The sequence below is a fragment of the Chenopodium album genome, chromosome 21 (assembly GCF_948465745.1).
Source record: "Chenopodium album chromosome 21, dcCheAlbu1.1, whole genome shotgun sequence".
In the NCBI taxonomy this organism is placed as follows: domain Eukaryota; kingdom Viridiplantae; phylum Streptophyta; class Magnoliopsida; order Caryophyllales; family Amaranthaceae; genus Chenopodium; species Chenopodium album.
In genome coordinates, this window is record NC_137854.1 from 7,575,500 (window position 1) to 7,595,767 (window position 20,268).

At 35.2% G+C, this 20,268-nt stretch overlaps 2 protein-coding genes and 1 long non-coding RNA gene across 7 annotated transcripts; 2 read left to right on the plus strand and 1 right to left on the minus strand.

The window, feature by feature from the left end:
* The first annotated feature begins 67 nt into the window (after positions 1-67).
* On the plus strand, positions 68-12,068 carry LOC145601048 (E3 ubiquitin-protein ligase RKP-like). 2 transcript variants are annotated; one of them, XM_081656964.1, is made up of 11 exons: positions 68-242; positions 461-2,113; positions 2,256-3,083; positions 4,695-4,855; positions 6,046-6,184; positions 6,685-6,768; positions 8,972-9,253; positions 9,371-9,502; positions 9,940-10,139; positions 10,677-10,881; positions 11,338-12,068. In XM_081656964.1, the coding sequence occupies exons 2-11, from the start codon at positions 617-619 to the stop codon at positions 11,638-11,640; spliced, it is 3,831 nt and encodes a 1,276-aa protein (XP_081513090.1). In that variant the 5' UTR covers positions 68-242; positions 461-616; the 3' UTR covers positions 11,641-12,068. The 2 variants fall into 2 exon arrangements, with proteins under 2 accessions (XP_081513090.1, XP_081513091.1); XM_081656965.1 differs by having other exon boundaries at positions 468-2,113.
* A 788-nt stretch (positions 12,069-12,856) lies between these two features.
* Positions 12,857-17,080, plus strand: LOC145601411 (uncharacterized). 4 transcript variants are annotated; one of them, XR_014104390.1, is made up of 6 exons: positions 12,857-13,259; positions 13,794-13,844; positions 15,285-15,418; positions 16,024-16,115; positions 16,225-16,352; positions 16,975-17,079. XR_014104390.1 is itself a non-coding variant. In XM_081657427.1 (6 exons), exons 1-6 carry the CDS (start codon positions 12,984-12,986, stop codon positions 17,015-17,017), a joined length of 735 nt encoding a protein of 244 aa, XP_081513553.1. In that variant the 5' UTR covers positions 12,857-12,983; the 3' UTR covers positions 17,018-17,080. The 4 variants fall into 4 exon arrangements, 3 of the variants coding, with proteins under 3 accessions (XP_081513553.1, XP_081513551.1, XP_081513554.1); XM_081657427.1 differs by having other exon boundaries at positions 16,214-16,352; positions 16,975-17,080; XM_081657425.1 differs by lacking the exon at positions 16,975-17,079 and having other exon boundaries at positions 16,214-16,600.
* LOC145601412 (uncharacterized) lies at positions 17,076-18,004 on the minus strand. Its single transcript, XR_014104391.1, has 2 exons — positions 17,778-18,004; positions 17,076-17,635 (listed from the first exon to the last, which is right to left on the minus strand). It is a non-coding gene; the product is annotated as an uncharacterized LOC145601412 (long non-coding RNA).
* Positions 18,005-20,268: the final 2,264 nt, after the last annotated feature.

A 20,268-nucleotide genomic window follows, 5' to 3' on the forward strand; every position in this document is an offset into this window, starting at 1 on the left:
TTTGTAGGGTTCTTCCTAGTCAGCATTTCTTCGTTTTTCCCCAAACTTTTGGCAAACTATTGGAAATTTCTGTTTTACGACCTTTTCCTTTTTCCCCAATTTTATTTCTCTCTCCTCTTTTTTCTTCAGACTTCATTAATGGCGTCGTCTTCTTAGCCCTAATTTCTTCAATCAGCCGACTTTTCTGTCGAATTGATCGTTCTTTTCAAGCTTATTTGTTGAAGATTTTGATTATTTAACTTGTAAGTTGTTCAATTTTTTTACTTAATTGAAGAAGAACTAATTGTTTTGTTGCATTTATTTTGTTGGTATTTATTTGTTATTGTTATGAAATGGAAGTCTGAGGAACTATGAATTTCTGGAAATAAGGTTATTTTTGTTTGAAATTACTAGATGATTGGATTGATTGCTTGATTTTTTGGCGGCAGTTCTGTGTAGATGCTTATGTTAGTGATTTTAGCTTGTAGGGAAAGCTGCTGTTTGTGCTCTTTGTATATACGAATAATTCGAGGATTTCGAGACGAGTTTCGGTTGGATTTATAGTTGATTCGAGGTTTTCTGTGGGTTGTAATCATATGTAGGATAAATTGGGGAGGTGGAAAATCCCTCCTCTTTAATGGCAGAAGATGGTGTATGGGGTAGTGGATTATCATCAGGGTTAGCACTGATACTAAATGGTGAGGATAAGAAAGCGAATTGTCAGAAGAATCGTTTAGTTTCGTATCATGATGATTTTGGGCACCAGTCGTTGGAACGGACACTGGAATATATTTTTGACCTTCCTTCCCGATCAATCGGACCAGTGAGTGGTTCATTGGATGTTACTGTAGTCCATTCTATTGTCAAGCGTTTTCTTCTAAAGTTTCCGTCGTCTCTGAGCTCTCAACTTCAGGATAGGGATGGTATCTCTGTATTTGATCGTGGACATGGGCATGTTGTTTCTATTGATGAATCCAGTACATGTGGGGATTTGCAGAAAGTTAGTCCTCCTTTGCTGTTGGAAAGTCTAGCTATTTTTAGCAGTGCCAGAGCAAATGCATGTGTGTGGGAAGGCAAATGGATGTATGAAGTGATGCTAGAAACTGCTGGGATACAGCAGCTTGGTTGGGCAACAATCTATTGCCCTTTTACTGATCGTATGGGGGTGGGTGATGCTGAGGATTCTTATGCATTTGATGGTAAAAGGGTTAAAAAATGGAACGAGGAGGATGAGGGATATGGTCAGCCATGGGTCGTCGGTGATGTAATAGGATGTTGCATAGACTTGGATGGGGATAGGATACTTTTTTACAGGAATGGTAATTCACTCGGGGTTGCATTTGCCGGCATTCGGAAGATGAATCCTGGACTAGGTTACTTTCCTGCGGTCTCCTTATCGCAGGGTGAAAGGTGTGATATGAATTTTGGTGCGCGGCCCTTCAAGTACCCAATTGAAGGTTTCCTTCCCCTACAAAATCCTCCACCTGCAACTTCACGTGCCTCCCAGCTGTTGCAATGCTTATCAAGGTTGTTGGAAATAGAACGCATGGAAAGGGCCAAGTTCACTTCCGTTGATAAATTGAGAAGGTTGCAGAGGTTTGTTCCACTGGATGACATCTTTCACCCTGTTGCTGATGCAATATGTGATGAATTCTTCTCTATCCTCGACAGCGATGGTAGGAGCTTGGAGTATATAGCATGGGGTCCATTTCTGTCATTTCTATTGGATCTATACGGTCTGCATTTTCCACATGATCATCGGAGCTTAGACAAAGTCGTTGACGTGTTTCTAAAATTTAGAAGCTCAAGCTTGCTGTTTCAGCATGTAATTGGTGCCCTTTCTTACAGTTGCAAAACAACTTCATTAGTATTAACCGAGTGCCCATATTCAGGACCATATCCGTATCTTGCACTGGCTTGCCATTTGTTGAGAAGAGAGGAGTTGATGGTGCTCTGGTGGAAGTCATCTGAGTTTGAGTTCCTCCTTGAAGGTTTTTTGTCGTGGAAAAGCCCTAACAAGCATGATCTTCAGTTGATGATGCCTTCTGTTTGGTGGCCTAATTCATGTGAGGATGTTTCCCACGAAAGCAGTATGATGCTAACCACTACAGCTCTGTCAGATGCTATTAGCAAGGTATTGTAAATATATTGGATAAACACCCCCCCCCTCCACGTGAAGAGTAGCTATGAGTTTTTAAGAAATAATGGATGTATTATTGCTCAGTAACTTTTAAGAGATGGGTAATTTATATATGTTATGTTTATGCTGCTTGCAGATTGAGGAGAAGCACCGAGATCTCTGTTGCCTGGTTATCCAGTTCATTCCACCTGTGACACCTCCTCAGTTTCCTGGTTCAGTTTTTAGGAAGTTCCTGCAGAACCTTTTACTGAAAATTGGAGGAGCGGACCGTAACATGACCCCTCCTGGGGTTCTTGGAAACACCGTCCTTGTTTCCTTGTATGCTGTTATCCTTCATTATCTTTCAGAAGGTTTTCCTATGGCAGAAATTTGTGGATGGTCTAAGAGCCACAGAGATGATGCTAAAGAGGTAGTCGGTTTTCTACATAGGGGCGGTCAGCTCAGTTTTCCAATTGAGTTGTTTGTGAAAAATGATCCTATGAGGATTGACATTTCCAGAATTGGGGGATCATTTAGCAATTTGTTAGAACTGCATTCCGTGCTTGACCGGGAGTCTGAAGTAATTTCTTGGGAAGAAGGTTGCATGGATGATAAAGACACTAGAGTAACACATTATACAAGGCAGAAGCCATGTTGCTGTTCTAGCTATGACATTGATTTCACAAGAATCTACCGTGATCCAATTAGATTTAGAGCCAAAGGTTCTCGTGGCCATAGCTCTTCAATTCCTGAGCGATCTGCTCATGTTGCTGCTGAATGCAGTACTGGAAGTTTAAATGAGGAAATTGAAGACAAGTCTAGTTCAAGTGAGCATCCTCACTCTCAGTTTGGGTATCGATCAGTGCAACCATCAAGAACAGTACCTGAAGAAAGTAACATCTCTTCAGCCACATTGAGGGAGGAGGAACTTCTTGATGTTTTGCTATTTTTGTACCATGTAGGGGTCTCTCCAAATTTGAGGCAGGTGAGTCCAGTGGGTGTTTTTTTTTTTTAGTTGGTAGTTTCTTTTTTGTACCATGTAGGGGTCTCTCCAGATTTGAGGCAGGTGAGTCCAGTGGGTGTTTTTTTTTAGTTGGTAGTTTCTTTTGGTTTTCAAATTGCTCCGCAAGTTTCTAGCAATAGATCTACAGAAGTGTAGCATTATAGATTGTAGGATCCTTTTTTTTATTATGATATTTATTTTTCTTAAAAGAAAGCAATACGTGTGAGGAAAAAATTAATAATTGCTTTTGGAAACTTTTAGCCTATATGCTGGCTTCTGAACCTCAAATACAGCATGTTGCCAATCAAAGTTTTTGTTTTTTCTGGAGCTAGCAACATGGCATCCTTTTCCTATCTATGCGAGTTTGTTAAAATTTGAAAGCATTGTTGCTTGTGGTGTTTGAGATGTGGGATTGTGGATCATCCAAAATTCATCTTAGTTAACGAAGGTATAAGATATGGGGTAATTGATATTGTGATTTCAGGATACAGAAATAAAATTTTAGACATGGATAATTTGATTGTAGACTGTCAACTTAGGCTTAAAGGAACAATATGCATACTATTATTAGTGGGTGGAGTGATGTGCATCTGTGATGATGTGTACTGAATTCTTCCCTTTTTTCTTTCTTTAAAAGATTAGATTTTTGTGTTCTCTTAGTCCTTCCCATCTCTTATTACACATTTTCATATGTCTGATGAACACTATTACATGGATTAATGTATTTGAGTGTCTTGATCAGATGGTTATGATACTCTCAATGGGCATGGGTTTTTGGGCTCTAAGCTATTATTCTAAAGTATTTTTTGAAATTATTTTTGATGCATCCATGTTGAACTCTTAAAATGAGCTGCACAAGTAACATAGGTGGTAAAAGCATGACGGATTTATGAGACATATTCATTTGGAAATATCTTAGATGTTTTAAAATTAGAACAAGTGGGTCTTTTGTTGGCTATAATCTGAGGTAGACACTTCTGTGTTAACCTGCATATTTTAGTATAGGGAAATTTTGTAGTGCTTACACATTCGACCATTGGTGGAAGTCAAAATATTACTGTGATTCAAACACTTTTTTTTTATTTTTTGGGAGTGCGTACTATTTTGGAAGACAAATCACGCTACAAATTATCTAGACATACTTCGATTCAACTTTTTTTTCCCCAGAAGAATGTGGGTATGAGATGTACGATTGTTCTTATGCCCCTTCGCTTGATCTGCATGTGCATTTGACATGCCTTTTATGGTAAAGCTTACGTTCTGAGTTTTCCTGAAGTAGATTGATGTGTTCCTTCTGGTATACTCCCTGTACGTCTATGGACTATTGTAAAGGTTGATTTTGACTTTGGGCTGGATTACTGTCTGCCTAATGATTGATTTTTTTATACTTGAGTACAGGAGTTGAAAATTATGTATCCATGAACATAGTGGCTTATGATTTCCCTTTATTTTTTTAAATTTCTGAGCTTTCTATTCGAATTCCTTCCACCATGCACTGGCTGTGCTTTTAGATTTTTTTACTTAGTTGCATTTGTTGCACGTTTTTCTATCCATGCTTCATTACTTAGGATGTCAATTCCTTCTTTTGTGTAGGCATCATACTACATGTCACATCAATCACAGTCGATATCACTCTTGGAAGAAACAGATAGGCAAATAAAAGAAAGACCATGCCATGAGCAACAAAAACGGCTGAAAGAGGCGCGGAATATCTACAGGGAGGAAGTTATTGACTGCGTAAGGCACTCTACATGGTAAGGGTTTTTTGAAGTGACTTCTACTATTGCTTGTCTTGACAAATCAATCTTATTTTTAGCTTAATGTGATGATGTGATAATATTACCTTACTGAACAGTTTAAACTTAAACTCTGTAATCTATTGATAAGCTCTTCCAGGTCTTGTATTTTTACTGCCAGGAGAGTTGTTGATTAAACTAGAAGAAAACATGCTAAGAACAAAAACCGTAACTGCGGTGCTTTCCAGGATGGTTAATCCAATAATGACGATGACAATGGTTAGAAAAAAAAAAACCCATAATATATGGGTAAGATTGAAGAACTGTGAAGAATTAGTAAAGTTAATAGTAACATTAAAAATTATGAATTAAGGCATGACTAAACATCCACAAGGCAGGGTTGGAATTAATTAGAACATCAAAAATTCTAGGGCATATATGTAATATGCTAAAATTTTAAGTTGATAACTACATAATGGTAATTCTAACTCCGATTACTTTCTCGACCTCTTTGTGTTTTTTGGCAATTTGTTGAGGTGACCCCTTACAAGATACATCTTATGACGCCGTTACAGGATGGATGCTTCCTCTTATTATGTGAGATTTGCATCTTATCTTCAATAGATGTCTTTAGGGCACTTTCCATCTTTCACCTAGTTACTATTTTCTTGATTACTTCTGATGAACTCATGCACTTGTATGAGTTGAACCTGCTCAATGGCCAAAAGGTTAGTCAGGGATTCATGTCTGAATATCTTCCAGATGTTCTAGACTCATTATTGGTGTTTGAAGTGATCTTATTGAACTATAAAAATAGCCGTTGCTGAAATTTGATCATCATCTTCAAGTATTGGTGGCCATGTAACTGTTGTTACTGCATACCTATCCGACATAGTTAATACAGGGTAGGTTGGCCTGGTTATTTGGATTGACAGTGGTTGAATTTTTATTTATTTTTATCTTCTTTAGATTTGCAATTTGTTTTTTATATGGGATCTTTATTGTTAAAATAAGTATCAATTTCGTGATTAGTTATTTGAATTCTGTTTACTTTTTCTTGAAAGTATTATCATAGGTGTGAGAAGTAGATTAGCTTTTCTTTTGTTGAATATGCTTGGAAGCTTATTCTAGTAATCTTGTTAGTTAAAGTGAGAGCTTTTTTGGGGCCCTTTTGCTTGATGCACTGTGTTATGTGATTATGCCAACAGGTATCGTATCTCTCTATTATCTCGATGGAAACAAAGAGGAATGTATGCTGCTTGTATGTGGATTGTGCAATTGCTTCTTGTGGTCAGCAAAGATGACACCCTGTTCAGTTTTGTTCCTGAATTCTATCTAGAAGCACTGGTAATTCTCTCTCTCTCTCCCTCTCCCTCCCTTTTTATTTGGGTTCTAAGAGTACAGAAATTTGGCCATTTATACTGTGTTTCGAGGTACATAGTCCCTGAAAGTTCAATAATTTTATAGTGTAAAACCTACTTCGTATATATTTTCAGCAGCCCTGGAAGGTTTAAATTTTGTTACCAGGTAAGGATATATTTTCCCTCAGCCCTCTCCGATGGAATAATCTATCATAAACTCTTGTTTTGTTTCATTTATCATATCCTTTTAGTTAATTCATTAATGTTACCTTTTTAGTTATTCAGATGTGGTCTACCTTTTAACTTTATACAGTAATTATCCATACTCCCTTAGCTTGCATATGTTATGACCCACAGATTCCAGGGCTTGCTAATGTGGCACATAGGGAGTATTGCATTTGGTTTGTTATCTGTAGTTTAATTTTAATCTGGCTGGTATGTAGTAATAAGTTATTGATTTTTAACTTTTTTTTTTTTTCCTTGCAGGTTGATTGCTTTAATGTGTTACGAAAAAGTGATCCACCATTTGTCCCTTCTTCTATTTTTATCAAGCAAGGATTAAGTTCATTTGTACGTCCCACCTTTCGTTTCCTCTCAAACTTTGGTTAAAGTGGTTGTTCACGTTTTCTTTTGCAAGATTTTGATATTATTGTCCCATCTCCTGTAATTTCTACTGTATATTTACTTGACTACATACTAATATTTTAGAGTCATGTGGTATTTCAACTTAACTACCTTCATCCCATGATAAATTTTACACTTGCCATTTTGGAATGCCCCAAAAATTATTTTTTCTTTTCAACCTCTGTCCCATTTATACATTTTTTTTATATTTAATTCCCACTTGCATCCCAACATCAGTTATTCTTACCATCCATTACTCAATATGTATTTTACTTGTAGCAACTATTCTATGTCTCTTTGCTCAACCCAAGTGTAAAGAAACTGTGAGGGAGAACTGTTTTGGAACTTGTATCTCCTCTGTCTATTTGTCATTGAATGAAGAGGGTTCATAGGCAACGAGTTGTTGAATGGAGGGAATTTTGGTGGAATATATTAACTGAAGCTTTGATAAGGCTTGTTTTCTCCCAGGGTTCTATGTTACATTACCAGACTTGGGAAAAGGGCTTATATACCTGTAATGACTTGACACAACACTGATATGGGTACGAAATCCCGGTCGGATCCTCCATTGTCACTTGGACATGGCTGGTTGTGCAAGCCATAAGTAAGGTTAGAACTGTGGGGGGGGGGGGGGGGGGGAGGAAAGGAGTGTGGGGTGGGGGAGAAACAGAGATCTCCTTGAGAAGGAGCTATCAGGCTTCATGAGAAGGAAATAATTGCTAATTTTGAATTTCTTTTTTTTCTTTGCTGCTTTTATTTCTCTCCTCTCTTTTTCATGTTGTTGTGCTGCTAAAAGTTTGTATGCTTTAGGTTTTGACCTCATCAAGATCTAATAAACAATAGTTAGGCATTGGGTTGAGATCCATTGTAGTATTTCAGTCTGATTTCTTGGTATCTTCTCCGGTTTTTATGTAAATGTTGATCGAGCTGGTTGAAAGATTGGGGATGGGGCAACAGTATAGTCGGAAGGATCCCAGAACATCTAGACAAGAGAAGAATTGGAAGGGGCCATGTTTGTTCAAGAATCTGTTAAAGTCTGTTCGTAAAACGTACTGTACAATAAGGTCATGTGGTATAACTGTAAATGAATTATTGCATAGTTTCTCCTTTTGTCTTAGAGAAGGGAGAAGAGAGCAAATGTGTTGTTAATAGATAAAGTAGTCTGGGGCTACTGGTCTAGTGATTCGTTGACTATGATTTGCTTGTCATGTGGTGTGGAAGTCTCAGATTTGTTGACTTTAGATCCACTGTTGATTTAGCAAATCCTTTAATAGAGTCTGTAGTGGGATATGGTGCCGAGGGATGGGTGGTTTATTATTGGTTAAATGTGATCCTGAGAGTTCAATGTTTGAAGCTGCATCTTGCACCCTGATAGGATCCATTTTTTGTTTGCTTGAGAGGATTTTTTTCATTATGAATTTTCACTTGCAGATTTTATGTTGCTAATGATTAGATTATTTGTGGACTGTTTATTTGATACCTTGGAAACCTGTGCTATTTGTGGGGCCACTTATCTCATAGTTCTTGTAGCATATGCCACCCTATTTGTCTATCATTCCCTTTCCACCAAGTATAATGGAGATCTGGCCCTGTTTGGGAGAAAGCTGAAAGCTGAAGCTGATTGAATTAGCTGATTTTATTAACTGATTTGACTAACTTATTGTATTAATTGATTATATACAAGTGTTTGGTAAATAGCTGATAGCTTAAAGGTGATTGAGTATGTAAAATGACCAATAAGCTAATTATGGGGTAGGTAGTTTAGATAGGATTTTAAATTAAATGAGGTTATAAGTGTCATTTCACAATAATTAATGAATAAGCTAATTGAAAAAGCTCCTAAAGTGAGCTTTTTCAAAAAGAGCTTATTTAGTGGAATAAGCTCTTTCAATAAGCTTACTACCAAACACTTGTATTAGCTTGTTTGACTAGTCAATCAGCTAAAGTTAGTCGAATAAGCTAATATACCCCCAATAAGCTTACTACCAAACAGGGCCATAAAATTTGGTGCACATGTTGAAGTGTCTCTCAATGCAGTTGCAATACATGTGCAGTTTATGAAGTGTACATAGCTGGGCACCAAGCTTATGCGTGTGGATTCTAGAATTTGTGTACCATGTATCTGATGTGCTATTTGATCTTTGATCAGGTTACATTTGTCGTCACCCATTTTAATGATCCCCGTATATCGAGTGCTGATATAAAAGACTTGCTTCTCCAATCTATATCGGCATTAGTACAGTACAAAGAATATTTGGTTTCTTTTGAAACCAATCATGCAGCCACCCATAAGATGCCAAAAGCCTTGTTATCAGCTTTTGATAACAGGTCCTGGATTCCAGTGACTAACATTCTTTTAAGGTTGTGCAAGGGTTTTGGTTTTGGTTCTTCAAAACATGGGGAGACATCATCTTCTTCGGTTGTTTTCCAGGTAAAGAAAAGTTAATCCCTTATTCAGTCTTACTTATTTTACATCCCGAGAGCTCTTTGTTGCGCACAGTTCTTTTAACTGACCCATATTCTTTATGGATACTTGAAACTTGTGAAGAGATTGTTGCGTGATGTGTGTGCCGAAGATGAAGAACTTTTTGCTGCTTTCTTGAATCGCCTATTCAATACCTTGAGTTGGACAATGACTGAGTTTTCAATTTCTATTCGAGAAATGCAAGAAAAGAACCATGTAAGCCTTTATTTATTTATTTATTTATTTATTTTATTATTAGTACTATTTTCATTATTATTATTATTGTTATTATTACTTTTTTTATTTTTATTATGATGCTACTATGTAAGACGATTGGTTGTGTGGTATTTTTTAATTACTTAAATTCTTAGTTTTAGTTCATAGTAAGCTGTATCCTTCTGTGTTTTATGATTATGCATACAACCATACACTGCTAATTTGACGACCTATATATATAAACTTTTTTCAGTTTAAAAATTTAATTACTATCATTATTATTATACTACCACAACAACAATTCAACAAAGCCTTAGTCCCAAATTATTTGGGGTCGGCTAACATGAATCTTCATTAGGAACTGTCCGATATTGATTATTATACTCTGTATTATTTTTTTATTTGTTTTAATTGAATACTTTTTCAAATCTTTGCAGGTTTTGGAGTTCCGGGAGAGAAAATGCGGTGCAGTTTTTGATTTGTCTTGCAAACTTGCTCGTATTCTGGAGTTCTGTACGCATGAGATTCCTCAAGCATTTCTTTTAGGAAATGATATGCACCTCCAAAGATTGACCGAGTTAGTCATCTTTACACTTAACCAGATGACATCAGCAACTGATTCTGAGTTTTTTGATTGGTAAGCTTCCAAATTCTTTTGCTGATGTATCTGAAGACTTTCAACTGCTAGCATTAATGGCACTATTTTTAATTCATTTAACTGCTCATCAATCACCATTAGATATCTAGATGCACTCCTTTAATCTCTATCCTGTGATTGGCTGATTTGGCTCTGATAATGTGCATTAATTTTGTGATCACCTATTTTAACCTTGCTGTTGTATACATACATGCTACTGTAACCCTTGTACTAAGACTTTTTGCTCTTATGCTATGATTGCTACCATTTTACAATGTAAAGGCCAAATTAGAGAGTAGCACAATCAATTTGTAACTTAGGAACCCTTGTACTAAGACGTTCGAGGTCAATTCTTGGGTACTCTTGAGAATCTTTTAACCCAAGTGCTTCACTTAGGATTAATCTGTGAGCTTTGTCATTGAAACATCTTTGTTGTTCAATATAATGTGGTTTGTAATGGCCTATTTAAATGAGAATTATGATTTACTTCTGTTTATATATCAGCTTCTTATTGTTTTTGGTATCTTTGTTCTCCAGGTCAGTTAAACGACATGGTCAGTCTCCGGAGAAAATAAATCGGGGTATGATATTGGCTCCCCTTGTTGGCATCATAGTGAATTTGGTTGAAGCCAGTACAGAAGTTGAATCTAGTGAGCAGAATGATATTATCGAAGTTTTGGCTAAGATGGACTGCCCAGAAACTGTTCTTTTTGGTCTTCAATATATGTTGGGGTTCAACTGGGTTAGTTTTGTCCTTCACTCTATGTAGCCTAGAAATCTTATTGCATGTCATTAATCTTTAACTCGGCCATTTTATCTCCTGATTGATCCAGCTTTGTTAAACTGTTAATGTATAATGTTGTCTCTATAGGTGCTTTAATTTGCTAGAATCTTTTTGGATACATTGCCCTCTTATGAACAGCCCCAACTAGGTGCATGTGTGCTGATGGTATCATAAGCTCATAATACCGTCGAGACCTTTGAATGCTGACTTGCCAATTGCTATGCTTGTAAAAATCCGGTTAATGAATTTTAAGGCTAGAAAAGGTGTTGTCAGGCAGAAAGCCTGAATTATAGGAATTAGGATCATTGTTTGAGGTTGCATCATGATCTCATGTGTATCTCTTGGCTATCTTTTTTATTGCAATTTCCTGATTTGTTGTGTTGTGATTTTCACTCTGCCCTTGTATATTGGCAGGCTAGTTTTTCAAAGGGGAATGTTCACTTTGCTAAGTTGAGGCAGCTTGAGGAGTTCTTAACCTGTCTCATTAGCCGTATGGGGTCTCGAGATTCGGAGACTTCCGCTTTCTGGCAAGAATCAGAATTTGATGACAGTATGTGCTGTATCTGCTATACTTCTGTGGCTGATGCCCAGTTTGTTCCTTGTTTACACCAATCGTGCTATGGGTGCATTACTCGACATCTCTTGAATTGTCAGAGATGCTTCTTTTGTAATGCCACAGTTGTTGAAGTCATCAAGGATGAAACAAGAACTATTTAAGTATCAAACTTACAGCTCTAGTTTATTAATTTTTTTGTTCTTCGAGATTTGCACTGGTTCTATTACTATCAGTTGATCTCAGCCTGGTGCCAGCCTCTTTTTTGCAACCTAAGTAGCCTCAACAACATTGAAGCTATTTCATGCGTGCAGAAACCGAAGACCTAAATGTCCTAGAAAGGGGCACCACCAGAGAAGGAAGTATTAAAAGGGAGCAGGGAGGAAAATAATATATTCTTCGTAAGTAGTATAGAAATTTTAGTTTGGTTCTCAGTATGTAAATATGCATGTAGGGTCGAGGATGGCCATGGACAGTGAAGAAAACCATGGATATGGGAAATTTTTGTAGAGGCTGTTGAGGGGATTATTATGTAAATACGAAATGGAATGGCAATAAAAATTCGGAGCTGTTTGTGCCTCTGTGAATCTAATGGAAACAGTTCAACAGTGTTAGTGCAATCAGAATATGAGAGCTCCAAATGAGCAGAATATATAGCCTGGGTGTATCGAGAGCTAGATATGCCCTGGTGTGTACTGTAGAAAATGCCAGGGGACCTAAACAATTCTTTTGTTTTTGCATACTATATGATGACTTGATAGTTGATACAAGGGTAAGGGATATAAAGCTTAAACGTAGTTGCATAGACTTCAATTTTGTTAGCTTCTTTTTTTTTTGTTAGCTTCTTTGGTCACCTTTTGTTCGTTCCAATTCTGTTTGGAAGTTCTACAAATGATTGTCCTATAAAAAAAATGAATTTGAGGACTAAACAAACACAACTACTCAATTCAACTCACTTATATAAGACTACATATCAGTTAAATCGATGCACTTAAAAAAAAAAGAGTAATTAAATTCTCAATGCGTGAAACAAAATGAGTAATGACAAAGGGATTGAAATTTTCTAGCCTTATTCTCGAAAGTGACTGAGAATACCATAAATAGGCTATTGAAATTTGAAAGTAAACTCATTAAACATTAATGTCCATGGTATTTTGGAGGTTTATAGTCCGTACTTTATATACGAGTAGATTAGAATTTCTTTGGCACAAACCTGACCTAAAATTATCATGAAATATATGATCCTTACACAACATGTACATAAATCAACCACAACTCGATATGATAAATTTGTTACTCAATACATTTCAAACTCCATATAAATTTATACATAAATCATTATACAAAGTATTTGATACACACTTAATTCAAAATCGACACGAAACTAAACACAAACAATACCCATTTTACTCATTTTCCCAACTCTTATGTTTCTTTCTTATTTCTTATAAACATAAACCCAAGTGCCCTGAGCAGTTGAGCTGATTGTTGAGTGAGTGAAGTAGTGATGTTCTCAGCTCTAAATTTGCAGGCATCAACCCCTGCAATCCACCGTTTCAAAGTCGCCGGAAACCTAACTTTCTCGCAACCTCCGCCGTCTTCTCTCCGTCTCCCTCCTCGCCGCTTCACCGTACTTTCCGTTCAATCATCGGAAAATGTGGATTCCTCTGAACCGTCGATTTCTTCCGAATTCACCTCCTCCGTTGGATCTCCTTCTCTTCAAATCTCTCATTCGACTCTCACACATCGTCACATTACTGTCTTGAACATCCTCGCTTGTGCGGTATCCCTTTATCCTCTCTACTTCACTTTTTTTTTTTGCTTGTTTTTATGATTTAATGTTGATTTTTGCATAATCTTAATTGATTGAGAAATACGATTTCAATTGAATTTAGTTTAATGTTATTGAGTTTAGCACCTTGAATTTTTTATTTTAGCAGGTTGTTGTGATAGAAAAAAAAAGATAATGTTTTTACTTTGTGATTTGTACTTGTATATTTTAGCAATTAGGTCATTTGTTTCGGGTGTGTTTGATATCATTGTGAGTTTTCGAGTAGACGGGATTTGATTTCAGGACTTGGGTATCGCCCTAAGACTTTTAACTAGTTAAACTAGTTGACAGTCACGCGATCACGCATAAAAAACAAGATTATGAAAACTAGTAAGAGCAGTTTGAAAATTAATAGGATTAGTATGAGTATGACTAATTTTATGTACATAATTTAGCCTATTTCATACTGTAGTGACTTTTAATGTCTACAAATCAAGAACTGGAACTTTAAAAGGTCATTTTAGATGTTTGATGTTCTGTTTACAGGTTGCATTATCAACGACTTGGCTATTCTGCTCGGCCATTCCCACGCTTTTGGTTTGTACATTCTATCTATAATGGATTCTTTTAGTTTCTATTGGATTTTTTGTCCTTGGTTTAGTATTAATCCAGAACTGACTGATTTTACTGAAAAAGAAGGATTTTGAGGCGGATTTGTATTGTGAATTACATTCTTTTGTATCCATTAATGTTATGGGAGCGAATTTATGGATATGGATCAAATGGATGGGATCATAATTCAGTAGTAATTTGACATAAGCCTTTGATTCCATTCAAGGATAACATTCTCTTTTGAAGAATGGGGATGATGCTTCACGGGGATTATGGGGGTATGGAACTGGGAGGACTAAGAGGATTAAGGAGATATGTGATAATAAAAATTGGCAGCAATGTTTCATGCTTAGAGACGTTTCTTCTATACCCTTCGCACAAGAGGGGTGTGTGGATTGAATTGGATTTTTTTAAAAAAAAATTATTATTTTAATTGAAGGAGTGTTAGTTCATTGTCTAATTATAGGCACTAAAACCTATGAGCTGTAAATTTTTAGTATTGTCACATAGGGCTTGGGGAACTTGAAGGGGTAAATTGATGCTTTTTTTGTTGTCACCCTTTGTTACATGTGTAAGGGTTTCAAGTAAATTGATTTTTATACAAATCAACTATGTATTTGGATGTCTAATTAGAGGAAAGGGAGAGTGATTGATCTATTTTCCTTTGTTTGGATAGGGAACAGAGGAAATGAAGGTAAATGGAAACTAATAATTATTATATTGTGAACACCAAATCCATAATGTTTTGGTTAGAAGAAAGAAGGTCCGAGTAATAGTTAGGGGGAGGGAAGTTGTAAAATTATTTTCTTACCTAAATTGGAAAGGAAATGAATGCCTCTTATTCCTTTTCCTTATATTCTCCATGTCCATAACAAACAAGGGAATATGAATATTCCTCATTCACCCTCATCTCTTTAATATACTGTTAAGAAGAGAAGACCAGAAAACTTTTTGTCATTTCCTCACCCAAGCCTTTACTTCCCTCCACGGCTCCACCATTGCTATCCAAATGCATTTTAAAATTCCTTCATACAAAAGTCATTTTGCAAGCATACTTCTATGCGTTTTCCTTAGCACGTGATATAAATTGGAATTCAAATGAGATGTGAAAAGCAACATATTACTACATTGCAGAAACGAAAACTAAAAGTTGCATTATTTTTGAAAAATAGTTTCTAGGATTGAACAATGTCCAGAAGTGTAAGATTTATCTTAACTGAGTATGTGGGGCATTAACTTGTGCCCTTAAAATGGAGCTGAGGCCATAGTATAAAGAGATTTGTACCATTACTATTTTTATTCTATTATTAGATGCTTTAAGAGTTTAAGGCTCACTTAGGGTGTTTGACTGTTTATGCTGGCATATTTCTCAAGGTTTTCACAATTTTTTTTTAAAATGCTTGGTTTTGCTTTGTCATGTTCAAGGCCTTCAAGAGAGCAGCTGAATCACTGGAGAAGCTATTAGATGTCACGAGAGAAGAGCTTCCAGACACAATGGCAGCAGTTCGCTTGTCTGGAATGGAGATCAGTGACTTAACTATGGAGCTTAGTGATTTGGGGTAAGATGTTTTTTAGTATGTGCTTTTTAAGTTTTTTTGAAGTCTTTCAAAGTGATTGAAGAAGATTAGACCTACCTTAGTGAGTACTCTTAGTAATTAGTGAGCTTAAATTTATTTATCTATTTATGATGCTTACTAATAGCTTTTCATGTCTAACTGTTAAAAATTTAGAAGAAAATTCAATTATCCATCAGAATATAAAATTCTTTTCTCCAGACCTATTAGCCGAATAGCCGGTACTGAGGACTTGTAATGGCATTCTGTAGTTACATGATCTATCTTAATTATTATAGGTGAATCTCTGCTGGTGTTTGTTATAATTTATTTGATAATTCAAATTACTGAGTCAATATATCATTCAAGGAAGTGTATTAAGCTAACTCCATGTTAAGATGTTAGTACGTAGCTTCTAATATCATTGACCTAATAAGAACAAATAAAAGATTGATATCAACTCGAACTGATAGTGGCTGGGGTTATTATGTGAAGCTGATATATAAAGCTTTATCATGATAATACATCTGAGACTTGATTGATTAGTTGGTTCTTTTCTTTTGGGAACTTCTGGTACATGCTGAAAGGTCATATGATATAATGTATTGCAGGCAGGAAATAACACAAGGTGTTAAAAGGTCTACTCGTGCTGTACATGTGGCAGAGGAAAAAATGCGTCAATTTGCAAACACGACATCAACAGGTTAGCTTTCACAATCTTAGGAATCATGCTGAACTAAAATTCTGTGCCTTCCATATAATCCTGAACTTGGAATTTTCACTTCATCTTCACTTCATTAGCACCAATGCAGATAGTCAGCACCAGAGCAACATCAATAGTTGAGCCTGCATTAGCTAAATCTGCAAGAGGCATGCGAGAGGGCATTGTAAAAGGTCGTTCAATGCTCCAAATGTTATTTGCTCTCACCGGATTTTCTAGGTCGGTCGTCAAATTTCTTTCAAATAGATCTAGGCTTAAATCCTTGAATAAATAATTTTGATAATAAGAGCAGTAAGAATGTAAGATTCATTTTCAGTTTTGTACATATGAATAGATTTCATTGATGCTAGCATAGCATCAGTTGCCAAGATTCAGTGTTGTATCCTTTATGTTTATTGAAATCGCCTTAAGAAATGAAAATAGAATCTATTGGTAGCTAGTTGGGCAACTACTAGCGGGCCGAATGTCCTAAATACCCTTCACCTTGCTAACTGCTACAAGACACCGGGTTAAATGCACCGTCCATAATTTTTACATAATTAGTCAAATCTTTAAGAGAGTATAGTTTGTTAGATAGACAAATTTTCATAGTTAGGTCTATATAGACATATAGTAAATGTACCTACTTTAGATGGTTGTGGTCCTTGTGGACCGTGTGGTTGCTCTTATGTTGTTTTATAATTTAACATTATTAATAATGAGATGACTCACATTAGCAATGGAACACATATACGCTCAATGAAAGATATACATCGTGAGCTCTCCTCATTTTTTTGATTGATTTTTTTTTTTTAAGTTTTTTTTTTTTTTTTTTTTTTTTTTTTTTTTTTTGTGCTTACAGATTTGTCGGTGCATACAAAAGAAAAGGGGAAAAATTATTTTGATACAATCATGCTACTAATATCTGTATTTTTTCATACTGATCAAAAACTATGCTCAAAATTCAAGAAATTAAATGAAAGCTCCCTTTAATTTTTTCGTACATGAATACATTCCTTGCTTTTTTATAAGATTCATCAACATGTACCTCAGCCCTCAGGTGATACAGGGTGGGATTACATTTTAGGAAGATTTTCTGAAATTATATATTCAATATAGGATTTCATGAACCACATCTAAAAGATAAAAATAGAAAATTTACATTAATGTCTAAAAACGAAAGTTTCTTACTTTCTTATTAACTAGCTATCAAAAACTGCAAACTGCAAACTGCAAACAAAATCCAACATTATATTCCAACTTCAGATGGGAGAAAACTACTACCTCCGTCTTGATTTGGTCATAACCTTATTGGCTTAATGTTAGTTTACATTACACCATCAACGTGACATCTAATTCCAAACAGAGCTAGTATATACGTACGTACTCGTGTACTACTCCATATATGATTAAGCAGCAGCTGCGTGGATTTGTCCACCTCTTCCTGTGTCAGGTCGTGGCTTTGGTGGTGTTTTTAAGCCACGTTTAAACTTTATTGCTCTGCTACTAACCTCAAGCTTTTCCTGTAAAACATCATTTTATTCAACAAAAATTTGTGAGTAAAAAAGCAACATATAAAATTAAACAAAGACAAAGATGATAAAGGATGATTATTTGACACTATAATAAGATGATGAAATCAGTTACGAATACACGATCACCAACCGTAGTCATCCTGATCTCAGTGTTTGCCGCAACAGTTTTGTTTGAAGTTTTAGTTGGAGATGAAAAACAACCAAAGTCAAGAAACCTAAGCAAAGGTTTCATGTTAGGCTTCATGTAGATTTTCATTTTCTTAAAGAAAGAAAGTTGTTTAGTACTATAATTTTTTTTGTGAACTAGAAGTTTGGTGTTATATCTTCAATTCTCTGTTGAGCTATATATATAATAGACTCACATTTATGGTCCTTCATTGCCAACACACATAATTATGTCGAGGGCTAAAGCTAAAGTAACTGTAGTACTCAGTAGTTAATAGTGCATTACTTTATTTGTAGGGTTATGTAAGCTGGCTGGAGTTGAAACAACATTAAAAATTTGTGTACATAAACTAAAAAAGACATTTAAATTTCACAGTAGTGGTAAATTCAAAAGGAACTCGAATTTTTGGTGCGATTACCCGGTAATTGAGATAAAATTTTAATTAAAAAATAAATGACTATGGCGGTATTTGGTTAATGGCTTAGGGTGCGTACTCTAATCCACTTGAATTGGAACTTATTTGATTAGATCTTATTTTTATTTAGTATTTACATTTGTTTGAACATGATCGATTATTATTATTAGACATAATTAGTTCTTAAACCGGCCTTTTTTGTAATGATGAATAGAATGCAAGTCTTATTACGTGCTATACTATCTAAAATTAAGAAATTCGTGGAATTTTGAGCAAACATTATTTTTTTTTTTTTGTGATTAAATAATAGATGGAAGGTAGGTGTATCAGTGTATGGAACAACCATCTTGACATTGTGAATGTAGTTTTCCTACATAGTTCACACGTACTTTACTACATGAAGACATCCTCTTCTATAATCTTGATCGTTTCACTCTACTTTACTCCATTAATTAATTAGCTTTTCATCTTTTTGATTAAGATTATTAGATACTACTGTGTTTCAGCAGTAAATCTCCATGCAAAAAGATTGTAATCGTGTCTATCTTTCACATAAAGCAATGTACAAAAATCTTATCTACTCTTGTTGGTATTTAATAAAGTTGTTCATATCTTTATTTCGTGATGCACATGCACATGCTACATATGGCCGCCTTAGCCGTTAATTTCAATTGGCTACTCCTAATTGCTATGATGTCGTGATAAAGAATGTGAGAGGGTGTAAAATTAGTCCTAGTAAAGATGAAACTATGATAATTAATAGACTTTACTGGTAATATTTATTCTAAGTAATTAATACTATATCTGATAAAGGATGGAAGAAGCGGAGAGGGTGTTAAAAAATTAGTCCTAGTAAAGATGAAACTATGATAATTAATTGACTTTAATATTTTATACTACGTAATTAATGTATTTGATAAAGAATGTGTGAGAGTGTAAAATAAGTCCCTATAAAGATGAAACTATGATAATTAATAGACTTTAATATTTTTTACAACGTAATTAATGATAAAGAAAATAAAACAGTGTAAATTAAGTCCCAGTAAAGATGAAACTATGATAATTAATAGACTTTAATATTTTATACACGTTAATGACGTTATTAATTTTGATTTTTGTATGTTAGGCTGTTAAGACTTAAGAGTAATTAATGAGAAATACTTCGTACAGAACTCGTAATATTTTAAGCGTTCTTCCACTTCCAGCTTGCGGGACATGAGAAGATTGTAATCTAATCCCACTAAGAAATTGTCAAAAAATTTCATCAAAAAAATATACTAGTAAAACATTTTCTGTCAATCCTATTCACGTTTGTGTAATTTAAATTTTATTTTACTAAAATTATCTTTTGATTAGTAAAAGCGTTATTAATGAATAAAATGACACAATAGTTTAATTAGGTTAAGGAATATGTAAACATGTGATTGATTATTGATATACATTCATAAGATTGATGCATAATTTTGACATGCATATCTAAATTATTATAACCATAGTATAATACATTACCTTTTAATAAAATAGATTAAGTGGTTAGAGCTCCCTCCCGGTTCCAGGAGATCCTGGGATCGATTTTCACCCCGCCCTTGTGGCTATCTAAACACCAAAAACCTTTTAATAAAATAGATCAAATACAATTTTAATTTATTGTTGATGAATGAGGCAAAAGAATGACGATGTGGATTTATATTACTATGTTTTTTGGTTTATGAAGGAGATACTATATTGATGTGGTCTAATTTGTGTACTAATTAAGCTGATGGTTGAGGCCTAGAAATATGTTTTATACTGTCCCCTCACACAAAAGCCCGTTTGGGCTAGAAGTGTGGATGCAGCATGGGCCCTCCTCATACCCAGCGCTTAATATTTCACTTGAAAACAGCATGGGCCCTCCTCATACCCAGCGCTTAATATTTCACTTGAAAACCATGTTAGAGGACCAACTCAACCAAAAACTTAAGCTGATAGTTGAGGCCTAGGAATATGTTTTATACTATATCAATTTTCACTTTCATCTTACTTTTGTGATGATTTTAACGT